General features: G+C 39.5%; 1 protein-coding gene across 2 annotated transcripts; it reads left to right on the top strand.

Moving 5' to 3' along the window:
- Window positions 1-3599: 3599 nt before the first annotated feature.
- Window positions 3600-6876, top strand: LOC103509755. 2 transcript variants are annotated; one of them, XM_008474383.2, is made up of 2 exons: window positions 3600-3720; window positions 6459-6876. In XM_008474383.2, the coding sequence occupies exon 2, from the start codon at window positions 6491-6493 to the stop codon at window positions 6794-6796; it is 306 nt and encodes a 101-aa protein (XP_008472605.1). In that variant the 5' UTR covers window positions 3600-3720; window positions 6459-6490; the 3' UTR covers window positions 6797-6876. The 2 variants fall into 2 exon arrangements, with proteins under 2 accessions (XP_008472605.1, XP_008472604.1); XM_008474382.2 differs by lacking the exon at window positions 3600-3720 and adding an exon at window positions 3932-4070 and having other exon boundaries at window positions 6416-6876.
- The last annotated feature ends 19087 nt before the right edge of the window (window positions 6877-25963 follow it).

Here is a 25963-nt window from a genome sequence, read left to right on the forward strand (position 1 = left end):
TTGATCAAATGATCACAGTAAGTTCTAGTGATAATTCAAATGGTTCTAGTGCTCATATCTCCCAAGTATTCAAGAAATCTAGAAAACTTATCAATTCCCCTGCCACATGATCCATGGATGAATTGATGTTCAATAATGAAATTGATATACCACAACTCCTCTCCATGCTCAATATTCATCGAGGCACGATTCTTCGTCAAATGAGCAACTTTTATCCATATACCTCAACTCAGATTCACTTATTGGCAAAATACGTTTATTACTTAGAAGTGAGTAACTTCTACCCAACCTCTTCAGAGTCTCGAGGGGCAATGGCGCATAGCTAAGCGATTGATCAATAGGGGTTTTATCCCCAAATCCCCGCATTGCCATAGGTTATAGCGGAAAAAAATCACTGTATTTCATGTGGACTATAAGTTCAGTGAACTTTAGGATCCAAAGGGCCCAGGACCCAGTTTGTTTTAAGAATGTTTGCTTACAAGATGGCGCGTTTCCAACCCAATATAAACTTAGATAGAGATGACTGTAGAAAATGCCTGACACCAACGCAAAATTGACTATGCTTTCAAATCCCCTAATTTGGCTAGGCATTGAAAAGAAAAATATCCCTAATGTCATCATTAATTCATTCGATTCCCATATAAGCAATTAGCATGTACTGTTTGTTACTCTTTTTCCCATATAAGCAATAAGCATGTACTGTTACTCTTTTTCCCATATAAGCAATAAGCATGTATTACTCAGTACTCTGACTCCCATTTACGAGTAAGAGTGTATTTATTACTCTGTACTCAAATGAGGCTACCAGTCCTTAAGAGGCTAATCGCACTATTACCAAGAGTGGCAAATTTTGCAAAATGGCGTTCGGTTAGCTCGATTGGCTTGCTGCAAGTTGCATTGGAAGGAAAAGCAGGTCACGATCACGCTACGACCTCTGGTTTAGAACGCTCCGGGCGGAACTGTTGGAAACTTTTACTTTTAAAAGCACAAAACCAAAAGAGTCGCACGTATAACCACATCGGTAAGTGCCGTTTAGGAGAGGAATTTGTTACTGACTTGTGACCAGATCCAAGCAGAACTTACTACATCTAAGAGTAGAACTGACTCATGATCAAAACTAACTAGGTAGATCATGAGCAGAACCCGACTAGATCTTTGATCAAAACTGACCAAATCTTTGAGTAAAACTGACTAGATTTTTGAGCAAAAATTGTGAATCCTGATATTATATTCCTGATAGTAGATCCAAGTAGAACTAACTACATCTATGAGTAGAACTGACTCATGATCAAAACTAACTAGGTAGATCATGAGCAGAACCCGACTAGATCTTTGATCAAAACTGACCAAATCTTTGAGTAAAACTGACTAGATTTTTGAGCAAAAATTGTGAATCCTGATATTATATTCCTGATAGGAACCGTGTTGAGCTGTGTCCATAGCCACACATATAGTAGACGCCGCGCCGTTGGTCGATCGACGCCCACTGAAACCGTACACGATAACACAGATTCACCTCGTCGCGAGTATTCCTGATAGGAGCTGTGTCCACAGCCACACAGTAGACGCCGCGCCGTTGGTCGATCGACGTCCACTGAAACCGTACACGATAACACAGATTCACCTCGTCGATCGACGGCGTCGACTATATGTGGACAGTGTGGACACAGCTTAAGACCAAGTACTCCAATAACATGTGATTCTTGTGAACCCTGATAGATCTTTGTAGGGCCAAATACTCCAAGTGAATCCTGAATATCCTGATTCCAAGAACTAATCACGTCTCATTAGAAGACCTCAGAACCAAACACTCACGGCCATCTCAACAGACATCCTAATGATAGAGACACAAGCTATTCAGAGTTGTTATTAGAAAACAAAGACATGAAATAAATATAATTCCTATCTTACCTCGTCGATCGACGGCGTCGACTATATGTGGACAGTGTGGACACAGCTTAAAACCAAGTACTCCAATAACATGTGATTCTTGTGAACCCTGGTAGATCTGTGTAGGGCCAAATACTCCAAGTGAATCCTGAATATCCTGGTTCCAAGAACTAATCACGTCTCATTAGAAGACCTCAGAACCAAACACTCACGGCCGTCTCAACAGACATCCTAATGATAGAGACACAAGCTATTCAGAGTTGTTATTAGAAAACAAAGACATGAAATAAATATAATTCCTATCTCAGATGTAGATGTAGTTATAAAAACTCTCTCGCCCTTCCGGTTAGGTGCCGCAGGCGTGTTTCCTAGAATCCAGAGTCTTAAGAACTACATACTTGGTAGGAAATTGGTTTCCAACGAGAGATGGCAGTTACTCAAAAGGATGGCACATGTTTCCTAGAATCAGTGTCTTAAGGCGCCGCAGGCGTGTTTCCTAGAATCCAGAGTCTTAAGAATTACATACTTGGTAGGAAATTGGTTTCCAACGAGAGATGGCAGTTACTCAAAAGGATGGCACATGTTTCCTAGAATCAGTGTCTTAAGGACCAACAAATTGGCTTTCAACTTGGGATGGCAGTTTCTCCAAAGGGTGATGATATTCCCTCAAAAGAAACATAACTTAAGGGGGAAAACTCTTCAATCCGTTGTTGCCGCAACTTGGTTTCTGTCTAGCCAATTGGAATGGAGCTTGTTACACGTAACCTTTCTTGCGGACCAAGAAATTGGCTTTCAACTTGGGATGGCAGTTTCTCCAAAGGGTGATGATATTCCCTCAAAAGTCAGTCAGTCAGAAACATAACTTCAGGGGGAAAACTCTTCAATCCGTTGTTGCCGCAACTTGGTTTCTGTCTAGCCAATTGGAATGGAGCTTGTTACACGTAAACTTTCTTACCGGCCTTTACATTCATTACATATTTGACCTTGGCGTGTAATCAATCAAAAAAACTTGCCACCTTTGGATAGACATGTTGTTGTTGTTGTTGCAACTAATTTCAGATAAAATTAGCCCTGGGTGGGAATCGACCCGCGACCTAGCGCTTACAAGCACAGAAATTATTTTTTCAATTTATTATGGTGCCCTTTCTTACCGGCCTTTACATTCATTACATATTTGACCTTGGCGTGGAATCAATCAAAAAAACTTGCCATCTTTGGATAGACATGTTGGTGGTGGTGGTGGTGGTGGTGGTTGTTGTTGTTGTGGTTGTGGTTGTTGTTGTTGTCAACAACACCAACAACAAGAACACCACCATGGAATTTGGAATGGTATTTTGGGAATGTCCTACGGGCGCTGGTATTTTATTCTTTTCATCTGGTAATCTGGGCTACGCCTCTGGTTGTTTAAAGAGGTATGATCGAGGGAACTGTAACTGTTGAAGTCTCATTGTCTCGAAAATGAAGAGAATTGAAAGACAGGATAGAAGAAAAGCCGTTCCGAGAACGAACATTATCTGTTTCAGATAAAATTAGCCCTGGGTGGGAATCGACCCGCGACCTAGCGCTTACAAGCACAGAAATTATTTTTTCAATTTATTATGGTGCGTCAACACAGAAATTATTATTAAAAGAGCTAGAAATTGTAATTATTTCCAAATTGAATGAAAGTTTAGCCAATGATTCAAACCTCCCTTAGATTATAACGAATTAATATGAGTCTCCCCAGTGATTTATTCTACTACAGTATTTATCGTTTTATCGTGTAATCAAATTAGTAAAAATAAATAATTTATCGTTTTATCTGTATATCAGTTTTATCCCTGATAATAGGTATGTGTTGACTTTCCAACACTTTTTAACTGGCTTTGTACATTTATCCGTAAAGTAGTAATGATTTAAAATCAAGACTAGAGCCCGTTCTCCCTTTATTCCCAATGTAAGGTTTAAGTCGCCAGCCTAGTTAGCTTAGTTGGTAGTGCGTCTGCCTTGTAAGCGCTAGGCCGCGGGTTCGATTCCCGCCCGGGGCGGATTTTAGAGTTCAGAATCATTCTGGAATCCAAGAGAGTTGTGTGATTCAGACAGTGTTCGGTGTAATTCAAGACGTTGAAAATATCTGACGTCACATCGTTCATTTCAAAACAAGATCTAGTCTTTTGGTCTTTGAAGACGTATTAGTCCAGGTGTCTTATTAGAAGTGAACTTTTCGTCCACGCATCCTATATCTTGTCCAGCCCTCTCATCAGTCATGGACGCGTCCACTCTGAGCCTCATCAAGTCCAAAGTCCAAACCGAGGTGTCCCGGGAACACATCCGGGACGAGATACTTAAGATCATCTCCGTTATTGAAGAGTCCCGCGCGCCCTCCATCCTGAATTTGAACGAGCAAGTGTTAGAGAAGTCAAGTGGAACCGCACGCAGTGCCATACGATATGACCGGCTCAGCAAACAAGAGCTGATGGACCTGTTCCGTAAGATACACAACGTCAGCAAGGGTGACACCTATCTCACTCAGCTGGAGGAGTATATCGAAATGCTGATTGAGAAACAAGACTAAGAACTTCCGTCAGCGTTGAAGAAAATGCCAGTGGTGTGAGAGTAAGAGCAAATAATTATACATTCATATTTTCATCACTATGTATTGTGTATTATGCGTAGGCGTAGACCTTATTTGATCAAATTTTGATGACGTGACGTTATATTTTTTTACATAAATATTTATTTTTCGAAGACTGAAAAAGTATGCCAAATGCAATAGGATCCCAATCTCCCAATGCTCGGTAATGTAAAAATATCTACCTACCGATACACATCATCATATCCACCTAAACCTTCAATCTCTACGCTTAAAAACAAGTTTACAGCCTCGGTAATGTAAAAATATCTACCTACCGATACACATCATCATATCCACCTAAACCTTCAATCTCTACGCTTAAAAACAAGTTTACAGGTTTACCATACCTTCCACTTGCAGACTTGTTTAAATAAATTGTTTACAAGTGGATATAAATAGTTGGTTACCAATTCTTTCTGGGTAGATTGCCAAAAGTCTACACCGATTTTCCGATTCAAACTGCCAGAAAGTCTGAGGTTATTAGATTGTGTAGACTTGGTTGACTTCTCGGTTGAGTCCCCTTCCACTTCATCCCTAGCGACTATTTGGAACAGAGAGGGGATAAGGGAGAGTATGATCCCTAGAACTTATTTGATCAAATTTTCATGACGTGACGTTATATTTTTTTACATAAATATTTATTTTTCGAAGACTCTGAAAAAGTATGCCAAATGCAATAGGATCCCAATCTCCCAATGTTCGGTAATGTAACAATATCTACCTACCGATACACATCATCATCATACCCACCTAAACCTTCAATCTCTACGCTTAAAAACAAGTTTACTGGTTTACCATACCTTCCAGTTGCAGACTTGTTTAAATAAATTGTTTACAAGTGGATATAAATAGTTGGTTACCAATTCTTTCTGGGTAGATTGTCTTCACCGATCTTCCGATTCAAACTGCCAGAAGGTCTGTGGTTATTAGATTATGTGGAAAGTTTACAGGTTTACCATACCTTCCACTTGCAGACTTGTTTAAATAAATTGTTTACAAGTGGATATAAATAATTGGTTACCAATTCTTTCTGGGTAGATTGTCTTCACCGATCTTCCGATTCAAACTGCCAGAAGGTCTGTGGTTATTAGATTATGTGGACATGGTTGACTTCTCGGTTGAGTCCCCTTCCACTTCATCCCTAGCGACTATTTGGAACAGACGATTTCGGGGCGATAGGACCTTAGCAGTTACAATTCCCTTTGTCAAGGCCTTTGTGTCACTTCGAATTTATGTTTTCTTTTAAATGATGAGAAACGCTGTCTGCCTTTTGGTTAGTCTAGTCAAGGGTTGCAAGAATAGTCCAGTCAACAACCCTATCAAGTTAGCCATCAGAAATATAGCTACGCCCGACAATAAGTTATGCACCACTCACTGTACTCCATATAGATCCCTGAAAGGAGGCTTGACTGAACACAGTTGATTGAGAGCTATCCTCGACAGCGTTTGTAATTATTACCTGTGAGCATTCTAGGAGACTGTTTGGGCATTTTTTTTTTTTTAAAGATGAGTGTTCCACCGCCGTTTTTTTTCGTTTTCATTCATGTTTCTCCGGTCGTACTATGATTCTTCATTCATTAATTCTTCATTCTTCAGTTAAAGTGTGGATTGTGAGCTGTCGTTAACGTGTGATTTAATTATTTTAGGTTAATTTAATTTGTGGTAAAGTGTGAGTATGTCTTTTTCTTATCAATAATAAATTTTCGATCATAAAAAAGAAATTTAAAAATAAAATAATACAATTATCTAGTGTTCTATGCTAGATTTAAGATGTTTCTTGTGTGAAATTTTTGCAAAAATTTCAAGTCTACACCCTCAAGTACCCCTAAATTTGCAGACCACAAAATATTAAAAATTCCCTAGCCCATAAATTCGAGTTAACAGTGGGTGAATTTAACCAATTCGACCTAGGTGTCTTATTAGAAGTGAACTTTTCGTCCACGTTTCCGTCCAGTCATCCTATCCTGTCCAGCCCTCTCATCAGTCATGGACGCGTCCACTCTGAGCCTCATCAAGTCCAAAGTCCAAACCGAGGTGTCCCAAGAACACATCCGGGACGAGATACTCAAGATCATCTCCGTTATTGAAGAGTCCCGCTCGCCCTCCATCCTGAATTTGAACGAGCAAGAAGAGAAGTCAAGTGGATCAGCTCGCAGTGCCATACGATATGACCGGCTCAGCAAACAAGAGCTGATGGACCTGTTCCTTAAGATACACAACGTCAGAAGGGGCGACACCTATCTCACTCAGCTGGAGGAGTATATCAAAATGCTGATCGAGAAACAAGACTGAGAACTTGCGTCAGCACTGAAAAAAATGCCAGTGGTGTAAGAGTATAAAATAAAATAATCATACATTTTATAGTTTTATTACTATGTGTTGTTTTTGCGTAGATTTTGTTTTGATCAAATTTGGATGACGTGATATTTACTTACTATTTAAATATCTATTTTTTCAAGACCCTGATGGCATGCCAAATGCAATAGGGTCCCAATCTCCCAATGTATGTAAAAATATCTACTACCTATACACATTACACATCATATCCACCTAAACCTTCAAACTCTACGCTTAAAAACAAGTTTACTAGTTTACCATACCTTCCACTTGCAGACTTGTTTAAATAAATTGTTTACAAGTGGATATAAATATAGTTGGTTACCAATTCTTTCTGGGTAGATTGCCAAAAGTCTACACCGATCTTCCGATTCAAACTGCCAGAAGGTCTGCACTGAGGTTATTAGATTATGTAGACTTGGTTGACTTAGTATGTTGAGAGCTAGTCCACTTAGCAAGGCAACTTATCTAAGCATCACTTTCTATACCGATAAGGAAGTGATCTCAAGTGTTCCTTATAATCGATCCAGTTCTGGATTGGCTGATCAAATTATGATTTTGATTTGATCGAGTTTTTATCACTGGTCATAAGTTAGGCTCATTTTTTTTACTGGTCCTTTTACTAAACCCGGGCGTAATTTCTCTTGCTCGCCTTATTCGTAGGACATAGTTGGTAGTCCAGGATGTTAAAGTCCAAGGAAGAGCGTTACTGGTCCTAGCAAAGTTAGTTATAGGCTCAATACTTGTTTTTACTTTCCTTATCCTATAATAAGGAAAGTAATGTACATACAGGTTGTCCAACTTTTTTGAAGAGGTTTGATGGAGAGAACTGTAACTGCTATGGTCTTATCGTCCCGAAACCGAAGAGAGAAGGAAGACAAGATAGGAGAAAGCCAGCCTTAGCTGTTCCGAGAATCCGCCCAGGACGGCAATCGATCCTATACCGTCGAATCTGGATGTCTACCAACTATATAGTATAGTCGAATCTGGTGTCCTCAGGAACCGATGGAATAGGTCATGAATTTCATGTGTTGCATATTGATTCTATTGGACAGATAATAATAATAATAATAGTGCTTATTTATACTGCTCGCATAGGACTGAAAAGTCCCTTTACTCCAGCAGTAGAAGCATACACATGTCCTCAGGAACCGATGGAATAGGTCATGAATTTCATGTGTTGCATATTGATTCTATTGGACAGACACAGGTTGGTCAACTTTTTTGAAGAGGTTTGATGGAGAGAACTGTAACTGCTCAGGTCTTATCGTCCCGAAACCGAAGAGAGAAGGAAGACAGGATAGGAGAAAGCCAGCCTTGGCTGTTCCGAGAATCCGCCCAGGACGGCAATCGATCCTATACCGTCGAATCTGGATGTCTACCAACTATATAGTATAGTCGAATCTGGAATGTACATATTAATTTATTCTGAGCACAGTTATTCGTATAATTATCCTTCGTGATTGTGTGCTTTTTTGAAGGATTTCATATTTTCACCATGTCTTTTGGTGCTGCATTTCTTTTCATATTTGTTTGTTAAGGCATTGCCCTTCAGTTTCTTTTTCGTCCTATTCCAATCCTTTATAATGTGTATACAAAGGCTGAGGTTTACCCCCGCATCTTCACTACACCACCGAGGCAGGTGTTGTTCAACTTTTTTGAAGAGGTTTGATGGAGAGAACTGTAACTGCTCAGGTCTTATCGTCCCGAAACCGAAGAGAGAAGGAAGACAGGATAGGAGAAAGCCAGCCTTGGCTGTTCCGAGAATCCGTCCAGGACGGGAATCGATCCAATTAGCAACTACCTTTACCTATACCGTCGAATCTGGATGTCTACCAACTATACAGTCGAATTTGGATTTTCTGGATGATGTCTAATACCAAACTAAACCATCACTGACCACTGTAATCTAATGTTCACTTATGTTTTCTATTTGTTGCAGTGATTTTCTGGATGATGTCTAATACCAAACTAAACCATCACTGACCACTGTAATCTAATGTTCACTTATGTTTTCTATTTGTTGCAGGTGGCTTCGCCCGCGTTCGCTTCGCGGAGTTGCGTATACGGTCGCGCTGCGCGCTCCCGGGGCTTCGCGGGGTTGTGCATGAGGTCGCGGGGTTTTACATGAGGTCGCGCTTCGCGCTCCTTTGTTTAGGTGTAGGCTTCGCCCGCGTTCGCTTCGCGGAGTTGCGTATACGGTCGTGCTGCGCGCTCCCGGGGCTTCGCGGGGTTGTGCATGAGGTCGCGGGGTTTTACATGAGGTCGCGCTTCGCGCTCCTTTGTTTAGGTGTGTTGAGGTGTGAATGCGGTCGCGCTTCGCGCTCCCACGGCTTCGCGCTCCCGCGGCTTCGCGGGGTGTTCATAGGTCGCGCTTCGTGCTCTCGGGGCTTCACCCCTGAGAACTTATATCGTCCCTGAGTTTTGTCTCGAAGAAATGAAAAGTCATTTATTTATTTATTTACTAGTGGTATTTACTAAACTTCGGACCCCACCATAACCACTGACTGATCTTTTCTTTCGCTGTGAGCCTTTAAGATATTTTACCAGGAAGGTCTTGAATGTCCCTAGAATTAGTAAATCCCTTATGTCCTCAAAAGAGAATGCGATACTGCCGATACTCTGACTGAAGATACTTGTAGGTACATGGTACCTAAGAGTTACCATACACCCGAGTCCTGTGCATTGGAATTTCTAGGAAATGAGTGTGTGCTGTGGTGTTGTACTGTGTTTGCAGGGTATACTGCAAACACCTGCAAATATAGCTATAGTTTTCTGCAGGGTATCCTGCAAACACATCTAGGAAATATTCAGGCCCTTGAGAGTGTAGTATATTGAAAAATTCTAACTCAGGGGCGGGATTAATGCCTAGGGCATTCTCTTCCATCCAACCCCTGCAAACACCTGCAAATATAGCTATAGTTTTCTGCAGGGTATCCTGCAAACACATCTAGGAAATATTCAGGCCCTTGAGAGTGTAGTATATTGTACAACAGTAACAGCATTTGTAAGTTTCGCCGAGTATCCAACCTCATAAAGTTCCAGACCTGTCGTTTCGCTGTTCCCCTTCCACTCCACCACTGGCGAATTCGCTGACTCTCATCTGCATATTTTGGCTTCCAGTAAATCCTTCTCCTCAATAACCACCTCCATCTAGTCGTAGGGTTCGACTCCCAGAGATCATCGACACGGTTCAAGGTCAGACCCATTCATTCCTGAGGAATGCAGAGTTGTTATCTGATAGCACTCCAACGAGTTGTACTGTTTTGTGTAGTCTGAATTGTTATAGTGTACAACCACCTCCATCTAGTCTTAGGGTTCGACTCCCAGAGATCATCGACACGGTTCAAGGTCAGAACCATTCATTCCTGAGGAATGCAGAGTTGTTATCTGATAGCACTCCAACGAGTTGTACTGTTTTGTGTAGTCTGAATTGTTATAGTGTAGTTTTGTGTGTTTAAATTGCCATTGTAGTTTTGTGTGTTTGAATTATTGTTATTGTGAGTGTCTTCTTATTAATTAATTCATAATGACTAATGACGCTATTAATTTGGTCATTATTGCTATTAGTAAAAAATAGTTATTGTGAGTGTCTTCTTATTAATTAATTCATAATGACTAATGACGCTATTAATTTGGTCATTATTGCTATTAGTAAAAAATAACTGATTATGGGTGTGAGGCTGAGGGAGAGATTGGGCTGCACGTGTCTACGTTATACTATTGCACTTCATCGTTATAGGAAACAAATCACTTGCGTAAAAATTGTCCTTTCCTGAGGGGTTGTCACAAATGTCGTGTCGTCTTTAGGCCAGCCACTCACTATCAGGTCTAACTGACTGACTTGGACTCGAACCACCAACCTCCAGATTCGTCCACGGCGCCAACCACTACACCACTGAGGTTGGTACCTTTAATGAAATGGACATTATCCTTAACACAGAACGAATTATCAGATTAATTATACTCTTGGAATGCTGATGAGGATGACCTTTATACGAATTGGTTTTTAGCATAACGCTGTAAAACTGCATTAGCATGATATTCGAAGCAATATATTTGAATTTTGCGTACCTTGTTGGGTATTCTGGGAATTTTAGTGACGGAACTTTTGGAATGCCGTTTTGGGAATGTCCTTTGGGGCTGCTATATTTTCTTCTATTCATCTGGTAATCTGGGCTACGCCTCTGGTTGTTGTCATCGTCCCGAAAGCGAAAAGAAAAGGAAGACAGGATAGAAGAAAGCCAGCCGGTCCGAGAACGAACTGCACCTGTTTCGGATAAAATTCGCTCCGAGCGGGAATCGAACCCTCGACCTAGCGCTTACAAGGCAGACGTACTACCATCCAAGCTAACTACTAACTAGGCTGGTTTTCAAAGTTGAAAGTTTAGCCAATGCGCCATGCCTCTCTTAGATTATAACGAATCATTACAAATCCCAGTGTTTTATTCGCAACTTTCTAACCGGGTATATCCGTACATTAGTTTTATCCTTGACAATAATATGTGTTGACTTTCCTACACTTCTTAACTGGCTTTGAACATTCTATCCGTAACATCTCTTTATATCACATTTAGTAAAGTCCATCGAAATTCTAGTGAACAAATCAAATAAACAACATCTAAGAGCCTTCGGATCTCTTTTGAAGTGTCAAAACAAGCAAATAGCCCAGAATCATTCTGGAATCCAAGAGAGTTGTGTGATTCAGACAGTGTTCGGTGTAATTCAAGACGTTGAAAATATCTGACGTCACATCGTTCATTTCAAAACAAGATCTAGTCTTTTGGTCTTTGAAGACGTATTAGTCCAGGTGTCTTATTAGAAGTGAACTTTTCGTCCACGTTTCCGTCCAGTCATCCTATCCTGTCCAGCCCTCTCATCAGTCATGGACGCGTCCCCCCTAGATCCCTGAAAGGAGGCTTGACTGAACACAGTTGATTGAGAGCTATCCTCGACAGCGTTTGTAATTATTACCTGTGAGCATTCTAGGAGACTGTTTGGGCATTTTTTTTTTTTTAAAGATGAGTGTTCCACCGCCGTTTTATTTCGTAGCAATGGAACAACTGCTACATTAGACGCTTGTGGCCTGTGTCGTAGCATGCCCATCCCGTAGTATGCCTCATCAGATGGGCGAGAAGAGACACAATATACTTCCCATTTAGGTGCTGGGTCAACACGAGAACACCAGAAAGTAACCCGTTGAAATATTTGCAATCGAACATCGGCAAGTCTTATATTATAAGAATATTAAATAAATATTCGGCATCGTCTCCGAGAACATCGAATTTGTAAAAAAAGTGCACATGAGATAGGTACTTACTAAACCCGGGCGTAATTTCTCTTGCTCGCCTTATTCGTAGGACATTGGTAGTCCAGGATGTTAAAGTCCAAGTTAGGTAACCATGACAGCTGAGTACCTATTGGTCCGGTGTTCGGTGTGTTACCTAACTCTCTTTTTCTTCGGCATTCTTTCCTCGAAACAAAAAATAAGCCGCACACCTACACACAAACCGCAAGAATACAAAGAATGTACCAAATTCCGAAACCGGCCTCATAGAAACCTCACTACATAAATCACCCAGAAAATGGAATTAAGTAGGTTCCAAAAGTTATGTCTCAAGATATACCTCTGGTTTAAAGTTATGTCTCTACATAAATCACCCAGAAAATGGAATTAAGTAGGTTCCAAAAGTTATGTCTCAAGATATACCTCTGGTTTAAAGTTATGTCTGTGTTTTTCATTCCATAAGTCAGCCGGGAACTTGAATTACTTGAATTAAGTAGGCTCCAAAAGTTATGTCCCAAGTTATACATTTGTACTTATATATCTACAGTATAGTTACCATTAGGTACCAGTTACGTTACGTCTATGGTTCCATTCCTATATTTCAACAATTCAACTGATAAGATCTTCACATTAGAAGAAATTAATTTTTAAGGTAGACAAAAATGTGGTCTTAGTAGACCCGGTAGAGATGATAGGTAAAATGCGTGGACATTCCAAGATAATTTACGGCCTATCCGCAGTAGGCTCCAAAAGTTATGTCCCAAGTTATACATTTGTACTTGTATATATATATATATATACAGTATAGTTACCATTACCAGTTACGTCTATGGTTCCATTCCTATATTTCAACAATTCAACTGATAAGATCTTCACATTAGAAGAAATTAATTTTTAAGGTAGACAAAAATGTGGTCTTAGTAGACCCGGTAGAGATGATAGGTAAAATGCGTGGACATTCCAAGATAATTTACGGCCTATCCGCAGTTAATTGTGGACTATTTTGGGGACGATTTCGGACAGATTGTCGGCATGTCGGCATTCCAAATTTCCAGTTAAGTGTGTGATGCCTTTATTTTATGTTTTGTAGGTAGAAATTTGAAACGAGTTTCTTACTCCTTTATTTTTCCTTATCCTTGGGTCTATGGTCTCATAATTATGCTGATCATTTTTTGTACGTGGAAAATGCCGTATTTACCATGGTGGGAAATGCCCCATTTTTCACATTTACGATTTACCACCATGAAAATTGCGAAAGGAAAATACGCATTTAGCTACCAAAGCCCACGTTTGGCATAACATATGACTAGCGTAGGTGGCATATAGGCAAGCAATGAGGCAATGTTACAGTCATCACCAGTAATAATCTGAGGTCCTTAGGGGACCATAGGGCTATTAATGGCATATTATTAGCCATAAAGGTACTTACTAAACCCGGGCGTAATTTCTCTTGCTCGCCTTATTCGTAGGACATAGTTGGTAGTCCAGGATGTTAAAGTCCAAGTTAGGTAACCATGACAGCTGAGTACCTATTGGTCCGGTGTTCGGTGTGTTACCTAACTCTTTAATTAATTATTATTGATAACATCTGTGACTTTGTACCCATTGATAAAAGAAGTGGACTTTTGTGCTCTGTCTGATTTCAATAAAATAATAAGCCTTTGAAGATTCCGCCCTACATAATTATACATATTTAAATAATTAATTATTGAGCATTTGGATAGTAGATAAATAATTCATAATTTTTATATTAGTCATTTACTTACATCCATGTTGGTAACTTTGTAGGTATAATCAACCAATTAACTTTTAGTTCAAGTTGATCGGATGATCGGCTTATTGGCTTTCTAAATTAAAGTTGAATTAAATTTGATATTTAATACGAACAATTTGTTTTATTCTATAGGTATTAATTACGGTTTATTAAGTTTACATTTTAAACTTCCCAATGCTTTTTACATAAATAAAAGATAAGTAAAATCATATAAAGTTAGACCTCCTGTTGAAATTGAAATGTTTTCCATGTCGTTGTTTGGTGTAAATTTTGATACGGGGCTGTAATGGATTAACTTCGAACGCCAAAAGGATTATCTTCTGATTTCTGGACTTATTGTAATCGCTATGAAAATTAATCAGGTACGTACCTACTACCTACTCTGGAGTGTATCTAACCAAAGGGGGTTTCAAAGGTGTCCATTACGTGTATATCAGTTCTAATCAGGCTTGGGAGACAGTCTTTGAGGTTTTTCTTACAAAAGGATCATTCCCTTCGTAAGTCCTTCCCAGAACTATCTACAATTTCTAAAATACAATTTCTAAACTTTCCGAGTCATTTTGAGTACTTTCCTTTCTGTACTTGTGTACTGTAGAGAGTACTTTTTACTTTCCTTATCCTATAATATTTCATCTATACCGGTTCTTTGTGCGTCAAATATAGGTCCAGAAACGAATTTCTTAATTTTTTCCTCAATTTCTTTTTCTTCGGCATTCTTTCCTCGAAACAAAAAATAAGCCGCACACCTACACACAAACCGCAAGAATACAAAGAATGTACCAAATTCCGAAACCGGCCTCATAGAAACCTCACTACATAAATCACCCAGAAAATGGAATTAAGTAGGTTCCAAAAGTTATGTCTCAAGATATACCTCTGGTTTAAAGTTATGTCTGTGTTTTTCATTCCATAAGTCAGCCGGGAACTTGAATTACTTGAATTAAGTAGGCTCCAAAAGTTATGTCCCAAGTTATACATTTGTACTTATATATCTACAGTATAGTTACCATTAGGTACCAGTTACGTTACGTCTATGGTTCCATTCCTATATTTCAACAATTCAACTGATAAGATCTTCACATTAGAAGAAATTAATTTTTAAGGTAGACAAAAATGTGGTCTTAGTAGACCCGGTAGAGATGATAGGTAAAATGCGTGGACATTCCAAGATAATTTACGGCCTATCCGCAGTTAATTGTGGACTATTTTGGGGACGATTTCACACAAATTGTCGGCATTCCAAATTTCAAATTAAGTGTGTGATGCGTGCCTTTATTTTACATATGTTTTGTAGGTAGAAATTTGAAACGAGACAACGAGTTTCTCACTCCTTTATTTTTCCATATTCTTGGGTCTATGGTCTCCTAATTATGCTGATCATTTTTTGTACGTGGAAAATGCCGTATTTACCATGGTGGGAAATGCCCCATTTTTCACATTTACCACCATGAAAATTGCGAAAGGAAAATACGCATTTAGCTACCAAAGCCCACGTTTGGCATAACATATGACTAGCGTTCTAGCGTAGGTGGCATAGGCAAGTAATGAGGCAATGTTACAGTCATCACCAGTAATAATCTGAGGTCCTTAGGGGACCATAGGGCTATTAATGGCATATTATTAGCCATAAATATATATCTGATCAATACATATCATAGTAAGTTATTACACTTATTACCTACTCTTATTGCTGTTATTAGACAGTGGTGATAGCACTTTGAATGCACCAAAGGCACCAATTGTCGATGGATCACCAAAGTTAAGCAACATGTTTGATGGTTGCTACCCGGATGGGTGACCATCTGGCTGCACGCTGTTCACTTTTCCTTTTCCCGACCCGGCCATGAAGGCTGTGACGAGGCGGGTAGCGGTTCGTTCGTTCTCGGAACGGCTGGCTTTCACCTATCCTATCTTTCTTCTCTCTTCTATTTCGGGACAAGGAAACCTAAAAAAAAATATCTAGGGAGTTACTTTTAAATGGTCAGTCAGTTAATTAGGGAGGTATGCTATTAAAATATGACCTATCGAGCTATCGACTAATAAGGCCTATGTTAAGTTATAGAAAATTAAATGAACAAGATTCCAACTAGACCTGATATCGAACGTCCTTGGGTAGAAACCGAGCCAGGAATGATGTCAGCGGTTGGCCTTAGGGCAGAACCAATTCAGACCAGGGCCTTATCCAGGATTTCAGCTAGGGGCGGGGGGCGAAAATCCGAACAGTGGCTTATAGGTGCTCCAAATTATAGGCCAATACTTTTAGTATATTACTACATTTAGGAGCAAAAAAAGACCGGGTCCTTTCTTCTTCGTTTTCTTTTACTGAACCTTTCCCTTCCATTTTGTTTCCTCACACGTCACACTTAGGATACGCTCGGCTTTTGTTCCTGGTGCACCTGTTTGACCCTCAGTAGTGGGTTCTGCTTCCAAAGGTCCTACCTAAAGGGTCCATGGGAAAATGTTTCCAGATGCACAGATTAGGGAACCTGTTGATCCTTTGCTTGGGTTGGGATTCAGATGTGAGTTCTTCTGGTTCTTTTGTCCCCAACGTGAGAAAATCTGTTTTTGTCTTTTGATTTTTAGTTTTTTTTTTTTTTTTTTTTTTTTTTTTTTTTTTTTTTTTTTAAAAACTCTGATTTTTTTGTTCAGATTGATGTAAACCAGATGGAGGAAGGTGTTTAGGTCTTTTTAATGATGATTGTTGAAATATGTATTGACGTTTTGTAAACAGAGTTTCGGATCCCGTAAAGTAATGAATGGAAATGTGAGTGCCCCGTCAAACTTTACTATGTTAAATAGATGATTTTCTTGTGTTTGGAACTACGAGATAAAGTTTTGACTGACTTTTGAGCGCTCTCTGAGATTGTACCCGGGTAGTTTCCGAGCCGGCTTAGAGGTCAAAAGTTGCAAATTTCGGCCTCAAGGGTACCCTGACGTAGGGATGTCCCAGGCAGTTATTTTCGGCATTTGTTTGTTATTTCTTGTATTTTGGTGCCTATTGTAAATACCTACAACATACGACCAGTATGTAAACAAGAATATTACAATAACCCGAAATGCATACCTACCTCCTAGTACCCAGTAGGTACTTCCAGACCTCCTACAGCAGGGGTTTCCAACTAGCGGCCCGCGGGCCACATGTGGCCCGCCAGACCATTTTTGTGGCCCGCGAAGCTTTTTGGGATTAGTACAATTGAACAGGCCCATAAGACTATGTAGCCATCAACATGAAATCTGCCGTATACTACAAGTTGCAGTCTAGATGTGAAAGGACCCTTATATCCTGTAATTAGTCCTGTATCCTGCTCAACATTCTGTATCCTGGCCTATTCCTACTACTTCCGCATCTCAAACTCTCTCAGTACAAACTCACCTAAATGTAAAAAAAAATCTGACCCCCTTTAGTGTTCAGTTACAATTAGGAGAATATTTTTGAAAAATTTCGCCTGCGGCGCTCAAAATTCGATCGAATTGCATTTCTGTTGGAAACCTTTGTCCTACAGTAAACTACCGAATATTCAGTCTAATTTATAATTCTTATAAACAAAGACGTCTCTTGTCTCTTGTCACTTCTAGTCTGTAATTAAGTATCTAATATATTCCATCACTCAATTACAGCCTAGGAATGTGTAATGTGGGATAACTATATTATGGATTCCTACTTCCTACGTCCTCTACCTGACAGAATAGTATTTATGTGTGGTCTATGACTTGGTATTCCAATTGGCATACTATAGTTCAGAATGGGGGGAGATATGGGATCCTGATTATTGCTATGTGAAGTACCTATACTTAGTATGGGGGTTATGGGTATCTCATATGATGGTGCTCCCCCTGTTATGAAATGTCTGGAGCCCGTGGTTTATATGGAAGATCAGTTGTTTGTTTCCTTCACTTCTGGTTACACTTGGCTTCCTAGATTTTGGGATCCTTTTTGCACAATGTTTTCTCTTTTTAAGTGGGAAGTAGGTAGGTGTTTTACGGTTTTACACGGCCTTGGGGAAACCAGGAAAAGTCATGGAATTAAGGTTTAGGAAAAGCTTTCAAATCCTGTATTTATTTGTTATAAGCTTAGTATGGGGGTTATGGGTATCTCATATGATGAGGTAGCCAGGCGCTCCCCCTATTATGAAATGTCTGGAGCCCGTGGTTTATATGGAAGATCAGTTGTTTGTTTCCTTCACTCCTGGTTACACTTGGCTTCCTAGATGTTGGGATCCTTTTTGCACAATGTTCTCTCTTTTTAAGTGGGAAGTAGGTAGGTATTTTAGGGTTTTACACGGCCATGGGGAAACCAGGAAAAGTCATGGAAATCAAGGTTTAGGAAAAGCTTTCAAATCCTGTATTTATTTGTTATAATGATATTAATGATCAATGATTGTTACAATGATAAATTGAATTGAAATTAAATCTTTGAAATAATTTGCTTGGAATTGAAAAGTGGTACACAGCACAAATTGAGAACCTGGTCCGAACCAAAAGATGATTATTTCAGTCCGATTCTCTGCAATTAGTAAAATTGCGGTAGAGAAAATCTATCCCAAATTTCGCACTTCATGATCATTAATCACATTTGAGAGGGAACATTGCGCAGTTCCTCGTCTTCCATTTTGTTTCCTCACACGTCACACTTAGGATACGCTCGGCTTTTGTTCCTGGTGCACCTGTTTGACCCTCAGTAGTGGGTTCTGCTTCCAAAGGTCCTACCTAAAGGGTCCATGGGAAAATGTTTCCAGATGCACAGATTAGGGAACCTGTTGATCCTTTGCTTGGGATTCAAATGTGAGTTCTTCTGGTTCTTTTGTCCTCAACGTGAGAAAATCTGTTGTTGTCTTTTGATTTTTAGTTTTTTTTTTTTCAATTTTGATCATTAAAAACCTCTATTTTTTTATTTTCTTTTTTTTTTTTGTTCAGATTGATGTAAACCAGATGGCTGGAGGTGTTTAGGTCTTTTTAATGATGATTGTTGAAATATGTATTGACGTTTTGTAAACAAAGTTTCGGATCCCGTGAAGTAATGAATGGAAATGTGAGTGCCCCGTCAAACTTTACTATGTTAAATAGATGATTTTCTTGTGTTTGGAACTACGAGATAAAGTTTTGACTGACTTTTGAGCGCTCTCTGAGATTGTACCCGGGTAGTTTCCGAGCCGGCTTAGAGGTCAAAAGTTGCAAATTTCGGCCTCAAGGGTACCCTGACGTAGGGATGTCCCAGGCAGTTATTTTCGGCATTTGTTTGTTATTGAAGAGCTAGTAGGAAATAAAATTGATTAAAAATAATAGCAAAACTTACTTAATTGTGAAAAAGCGACCTTTCTCAAAGTGCGTTCCCATGTTCTTGGCAATAGCCATTCTCATCCACCCAACGCAAATATTACAAAGTCTAACGAGTGAGAAATACAATCTGGAATGTAACTTGCCAATAACTTCCAATAAGTAAGTTGTTCTCAGATGAAAACTCTGTACTTGCCTCTTCGGTTTTTGTAAGTCTCACTTGTCCTTACGAGGCTGAGTGCACCCCGTATTCCAAGCACAGAGCCGAAAAAAATTAAAGACTTTGATAGAATAAGTAAAGCTCTTAATAGAATCTCGTAGGATGCTATACCAAGTCAATCGACTTAGCAAAAGTGACTCAAAAGGTATACTGTACGAGATTTGACCCAATTCATACAACCAATACCCAGCAAACAGACAAACAATAAAGATACCTACATATAGAGATACCCAGCAAACAGACAAACAATAAAGATACCTACATATCTCAAGATAAATAATGAGAATTAAGATAGATAGATAATTATGTAAATAAAAGCAAGTAAAACGTGTTGAAGTTTACGCCCCGACGAAAAATTGAAGCCTCCGTATATGACCTCAGATTTTGTTTGAACTCTGAGGACCAAAGACTCACATGTTAGTTACAGATTAATTACATCAGCGCCAATACAACTCTATTACTAATAACTATAACTATATTGGTAAGTAGTTAAATACTGTCTCTATTGGTACGTACGAGTACTGTTCCTATTTCTGCTGAGACTATTGGTGAAGGCCGCAGTTATAACTTGTCTCAACTTGCCCTCACACTCTCATTGATGAAGACTGATTGTGTTATCATTAGTCATAAGGCGCCTGTAGTACATTACGATATAATTATAGTTATTATAGTGCTATTATTAATTATGTTAAATATTAGCTCTGCGCAGGTATACAATCACAAATCGCGACCTACAACCAATGTTAGATGCCTACAATCAACTCAGCCTGTTGGAATTTTAAGGAAATGTAACTCTGGAAAGGTTAATCATGGTTACAAGTCAATTAACATGGCTGAATTGAAATGTTATGTGTCCCTTCATATGCAATTTTGCTTTACATATCACATGCTGTTACATATGATTGTAATGTGTATAGGTCAGACCAACATGAATAAAATTAATCATATTAAATGTCATGCAGACAGGAAGACAGGCAAAGAAAACCCCAAGATATATCCAAGAGTTTCCAGCTCATAGATTACCAGCGAACCTGAGACAATGGTTGGACAAGTCATCGGCAGAACTGTTCCGGATCGCCACCAACAAAATAAGGATTGCCATGTTGATTGCCAACCTTCGAAACGGCGAGGCACTCACAGAAGAAGATCACCAGTTTCCGACGAATCACTGATTTTAGGCAAAGCCGTACGTGGTTGGTAACAAACCGGGCGGCTGTGTGGGAATATCCCGTGCTACTGGCTATTTCGGGGTGCACTCATACTCAAATTTGGGTCTAGCTGCTCTAGCCCCTTAGCAACTGCACTACTGGAACTGGAAAGAAGTGAGAAGAAACTTTGGACAACTGTACTTGGATCAGAAGTTGGACAAATATACTTGGGTAAACTTTGGACAACTATACTTGGGTTAAAAAAAAAAAAAAAAAAAAAAATGTATTTTGGTACCATTTTTGCATTACGTCATTGGTTAGGTTAGGGCCTTCTTGAATACAATGGTTCACTTCTCGTCACCCAAACGATATATCAAGGACCGTTTACCGAGAATTAAGAACCAATTGGGACGGCACTAATGATTAGATTTGTGTTCCCAAGGGTGTCGTTTTACACCAAGGTCCTTGGTTCAATGACTGGAAGTGTAAACAAATTAGTGCGCTGGAACCTTTCGGTTCAACCTAATTGTTACGGACGAGAGGAATTGCGACAAGTGAATTAATTATCCTAGTGGTGTAGTGGTTAACGTGGTGGACTTCCGGATGTGAAGGTTGGTGGTTCGAGTTCCAAGGCTTATAAAAATTCCTGGATAACTTTTTCAACTTGGCCGGCAGGCCAGAACCTTTCGGTTCAACCTAATTGTTACGAACGAGAAGAATTGCGACAAAAGGATTAATTATCCTCGTGGTGTAGTGGTTAACGCGGTGGACTTCCGGATGTGAAGGTTGGTGGTTCGAGTTCCAAGGCTTATAAAAATTCCTGGATAACTTTTTCAACTTGGCCGGCAGGCCAGCCCAAGTTTGCTTGTTTCCCATCTACCTACATCCAAAGTCCAGTGACTTGAAAAATAACATTACGTACGACTTAATTGAAATCCAATACATATTCCAATAATAATTACATTAATTTACTTATCAATTCAATTCTGAGCCGTACTTGATTTCTGTATCCGTACCTCTAACTTCTGGCGAAAATCCTAACAGTGGCTTATAGGTGCTCCAAATTTTAGGCCAATACTTTTAGTATATTACTACATTTAGGAGCAAAAAAAGACCGGGTCCTTTCTTCTTCGTTTTCTTTTACTGAACCTTTCCTCAAATTTATTTGGGGTCGGCGCAGTGGTACCTTCCTTTATCCTACTCCGCCATACCCTCCAAATGCCTCCTCCCCCCCCCCACCTGAATATGGCCCTACTAGGCAATGCTTACATTGATGGGCAATATCTGAACATAACGGATGGTGCTTGGGAAGAAAAATATAGAAAACCTGCCTCGGTAGCGTAGTGGTCAAGACGCTCGCCTGGTAAACAGGAGGGCGCGGGTTCGATCCCAGCCGAGGCATGGAATTTTATCCTCATTTATTTGAGATTTTGACCACATAATAATGGAGCTCTCGGGGTTAGGTGGTAGAGAACGCCTAAGGCGTTAACCTCGCCTAGTGGTTACCTTCCACGTAATGGAGCTCTAAGGGTTAGGTGGTAGAGAACGCCTCCGGCGTTAACCTCACCTAGTGGTTACCTTCCACTCAAGAGTCTATTATTATTATTATTATAAAAATTCCTCAGCCACTCTTGGTACCTTCTTGGTATTGGTGTTATCTCATGCAGGAATGTTGTGGTACTTTTATGGTGTGTATCAGTGTGGTATTGAGGTACAGTGTTGTATAATGTACCAGATCCAATTGGAGTGAACGAAAAGAGTTGTAAGTTTTTGACCATATTCCACAATACTTTTTTTTTATTAATATTTATTAGAGTGTGCCAACATTGAATAATGATGTTATATACAGCCCCTTGTGTAATGTTATATTATACACTCCACAATACTTTTTTTTTTTTTTTTTTAAGAGCTTTGACAGAGGAAACTGTAACTGCTAAGGTCTTATCGTCCCGAAATCAAAGAGAGAAGAAGACATGATAGGAGAAAGCCAGCCGTTCCGAAAACGAACATTATCCGTTCAGGATAAGATCCGCCCCGGGCGAGAATCGAACCAGCGGCCTAGCGCTTACAAAGGCAGACGCGCTACCAACCAAGCCAACTAGGCTGGCAGTTAAACTATTTTCGTTTTCTTTTCTTTGAACAAGTCCTTCACAAGAACAAACAATAAACTTAAAGAAGCACTAGGCCGCGGGTTCGATTCCCGCCCGGGGCGTACTTTATCCTGAACGGGTAATGTTCGTTCTCGGAACGGCTGGCTTTCTCCTATCCTGTCTTCCTTCTCTCTTCGATTTCGGGGCGATAGGATAACCCGTTGAAATATTTGCAATCGAACATCGGCAAATCTTATATTATAAGAACGAGATCCATTCACAGTTCACAGTTCACATTTCATAGTTCACACACTGATCGCTCTATCTCTAGAACCACAACACCTAGAAAGCTGAAATTTGGTAGGAATATTCCTTTTATGGTCTAGAGTACATATTCCAATAATAATTACATTAATTTACTTATCAATTCAATTCTGAGCCGTACTTGATTTCTGTATCCGTACCTCTAACTTCTGTTCGTAATTAAAGAGCTAGTAGGAAATAAAATTGATTAAAAATAATAGCAAAACTTACTCAATTGTAAAAAAGCGACCTTTCTCAAAGTGCGTTCCCATGTTCTTGGCAATAGCCATTCTCATCCACCCAACCCGAACATTACAAAGTCTAACGAGTGAGAAATACAGTCTGGAATGTAACTTGCCAATAACTTCCAATAAGTAAGTTGTTCTCAGATGAAAACTCTGTACTTGCCTCTTCGGTTTTTGTAAGTCTCACTTGTCCTTACGAGGCTGAGTGTACCCCGTATTCCAAGCACAGAGCCGAAAAAAATTAAAGACTTTGATAGAATAAGTAAAGCTCTTAATACTCTTAATAGAATCTCGTAGGATGCTATACCAAGTCAATCGGCTTAGCAAAAGTGACTCAAAAGGTATACGGTACGAGATTTGACCTAATTCATACAACCAATACCCAGCAAACAGACAAACAATAAAGATACCTACATATCTCAAGATAAATAATGAGAATTAAGATAGATATGTAAATAAAAGCAAGTAAAACGTGTTGAAGTTTACGCCCCGACGAAAAATTGAAGCCTCCGTATATGACCTCAGATTTTGTTTGAGGATTTTCTGGATGATGTCTAATACCAAACTAAACCATCACTGACCACTGTAATCTAATGTTCACTTATGTTTTCTATTTGTTGCAGGTGAGTGTACGTAGAGAGAAGTAGGTTAAGAGCTCTTACCCTTAATGAGAAGATTCCGTAAGTCCTTCCCAGAACTATCTACAATTTCTAAAATGCAATGAAGACACAGACATAACCGCTTTCGCATTTTTTCAAGGCGCATTTTTTTAAATCCAAGCCTATCCGAGAACGGAAAGAGGTCACCCACCACAGAGGTGGGTAACCTCGGTGGGTGAGTGTGTTTTACTTTCCGAGTCATTTTGAGTACTTTCCTTTCTGTACTTGCGTACTGTAGAGAGTACTTTTTACTTTCCTTATCCTATAATATTTCATCTATACCGGTTCTTTGTGCGTCAAATATAGGTCCAGAAACGCTTTCTAAATTAAAGTTGAATTAAATTTGATATTTAATACGAACAATTTGTTTTATTCTATAGGTATTAATTACGGTTTATTAAGTTTACATTTTAAACTTCCCAATGCTTTTTACATAAATAAAAGATAAGTAAAATCATATAAAGTTAGACCTCCTGTTGAAATTGAAATGTTTTCCATGTCGTTGTTTGGTGTAAATTTTGATACGGGGCTGTAATGGATTAACTTCGAACGCCAAAAGGATTATCTTCTGATTTCTGGACTTATTGTAATCGCTATGAAAATTAATCAGGTACGTACCTACTACCTACTCTGGAGTGTATCTAACCAAAGGGGGTTTCAAAGGTGTCCATTACGTGTATATCAGTTCTAATCAGGCTTGGGAGACAGTCTTTGAGGTTTTTCTTACAAAAGGATCATTCCCTTCGGAAAGCCAGCCTTGTTTGTAATCGCTCGCGGTTTCGATTCCCGCCTGAGGCGAACTTCATCGACTTCATCCTAAACAGATAAGGTTCGTTCTCGGAAAAAAAGAAATCCCTTCAGAAATACCTACAACCGGTGTGAATCGGTAAACCAACATCAATTGAGACTGACAACTGCAATCTTTCTGGTGAGACTAACACCCATATTTATGAACAAGAATGATCGTTCTTAGATCAGTCTCAAGTCAAAATTGACCAATCAAATGCCTTGAGACTATGCTTAGCATTAGTCATAAGGCGCCTGTAGTACATTACGATATAATTATAGTTATTATAGTGATGTTAGGATTGTTAGGAGTCATTTCCACGAATATGAAGGCTATTTGCAGTTTGTATAGCAAAGTTTTCTTCCTAAACAGACTAAAAATAGTCTCCTACTCAATCTGACACCATCACAACACCCGTCATTGGGAAAACATCCGGCATTTGTGCCTGAATATTTAATATATATGTAAATAGTAGAACCACTAGCACTCAATTCAGAGATTCCAGAGGGTCTGGGTTTGAATACCGGACCGGGGCGGGACAGAATATTCCCGTTCCTGGAAAAGCATGTAGGGTTGTAGTTGCAGGTAATACATTGTATAGTTCGTTTCACCCATCATCTTAAACAATTTCGCTTTCAAAACCTATGTACACCGAACAAAACTTGAAGATTGTGCACTCAGAATACTTCGATCATTCCGCTATAACTCTCAAACATGTGGTCCGATTTTGATGAAACTTGGTGAAAATGTTCAACATATTAAGAAAAATGATTGATTACAGTCCCTATTCGGCCTTCGTTTCCACAGTTCACTGCATGTGATACTTATGCTGGATAAGCTGGATTGAGCTGAGCTATTTCTTGGTCAATATCCCGACCATTCTGATTCTGTCTTATGTCTTGGTCAATATCCCGACCATAACGACCATTCCGTCGTGGTCACCGACCATTGTTAGTCCGACCATTCCGTCTTAGTCAATCCCCATCTAATTCGGTCTTGGTCACTCGTTCAAGCATGGATAAGGAAATGATGCAATCTGGATCGCGCTGTAATGCCGGGCCCTACCCACTTGAGGCTTAGCCTAGTTCCGTGACCAGTTTAATATATAAAGTAGCACCACTAGCACTCAATTCAGAGATTCCAGAGGATTCTGGGTTTGAATACCGGACCGGGGCGGGGCAGAATATTCCCGTTCCTGGAAAAGCATGTAGGGTTGTAGTTGTAGGTAATACATTGTATAGTTCGATTCACCCATCATCTTAAACAATTTCGCTTTCAAAACCTACCTACACCGAACAAAACTGGAAGATTGTGCACTCAGAATACTTCGATCAT

This window comes from Diaphorina citri, unplaced genomic scaffold (assembly GCF_000475195.1).
Source record: "Diaphorina citri unplaced genomic scaffold, Diaci psyllid genome assembly version 1.1 scaffold526, whole genome shotgun sequence".
Taxonomy (NCBI): Eukaryota; Metazoa; Arthropoda; class Insecta; order Hemiptera; family Psyllidae; genus Diaphorina; species Diaphorina citri.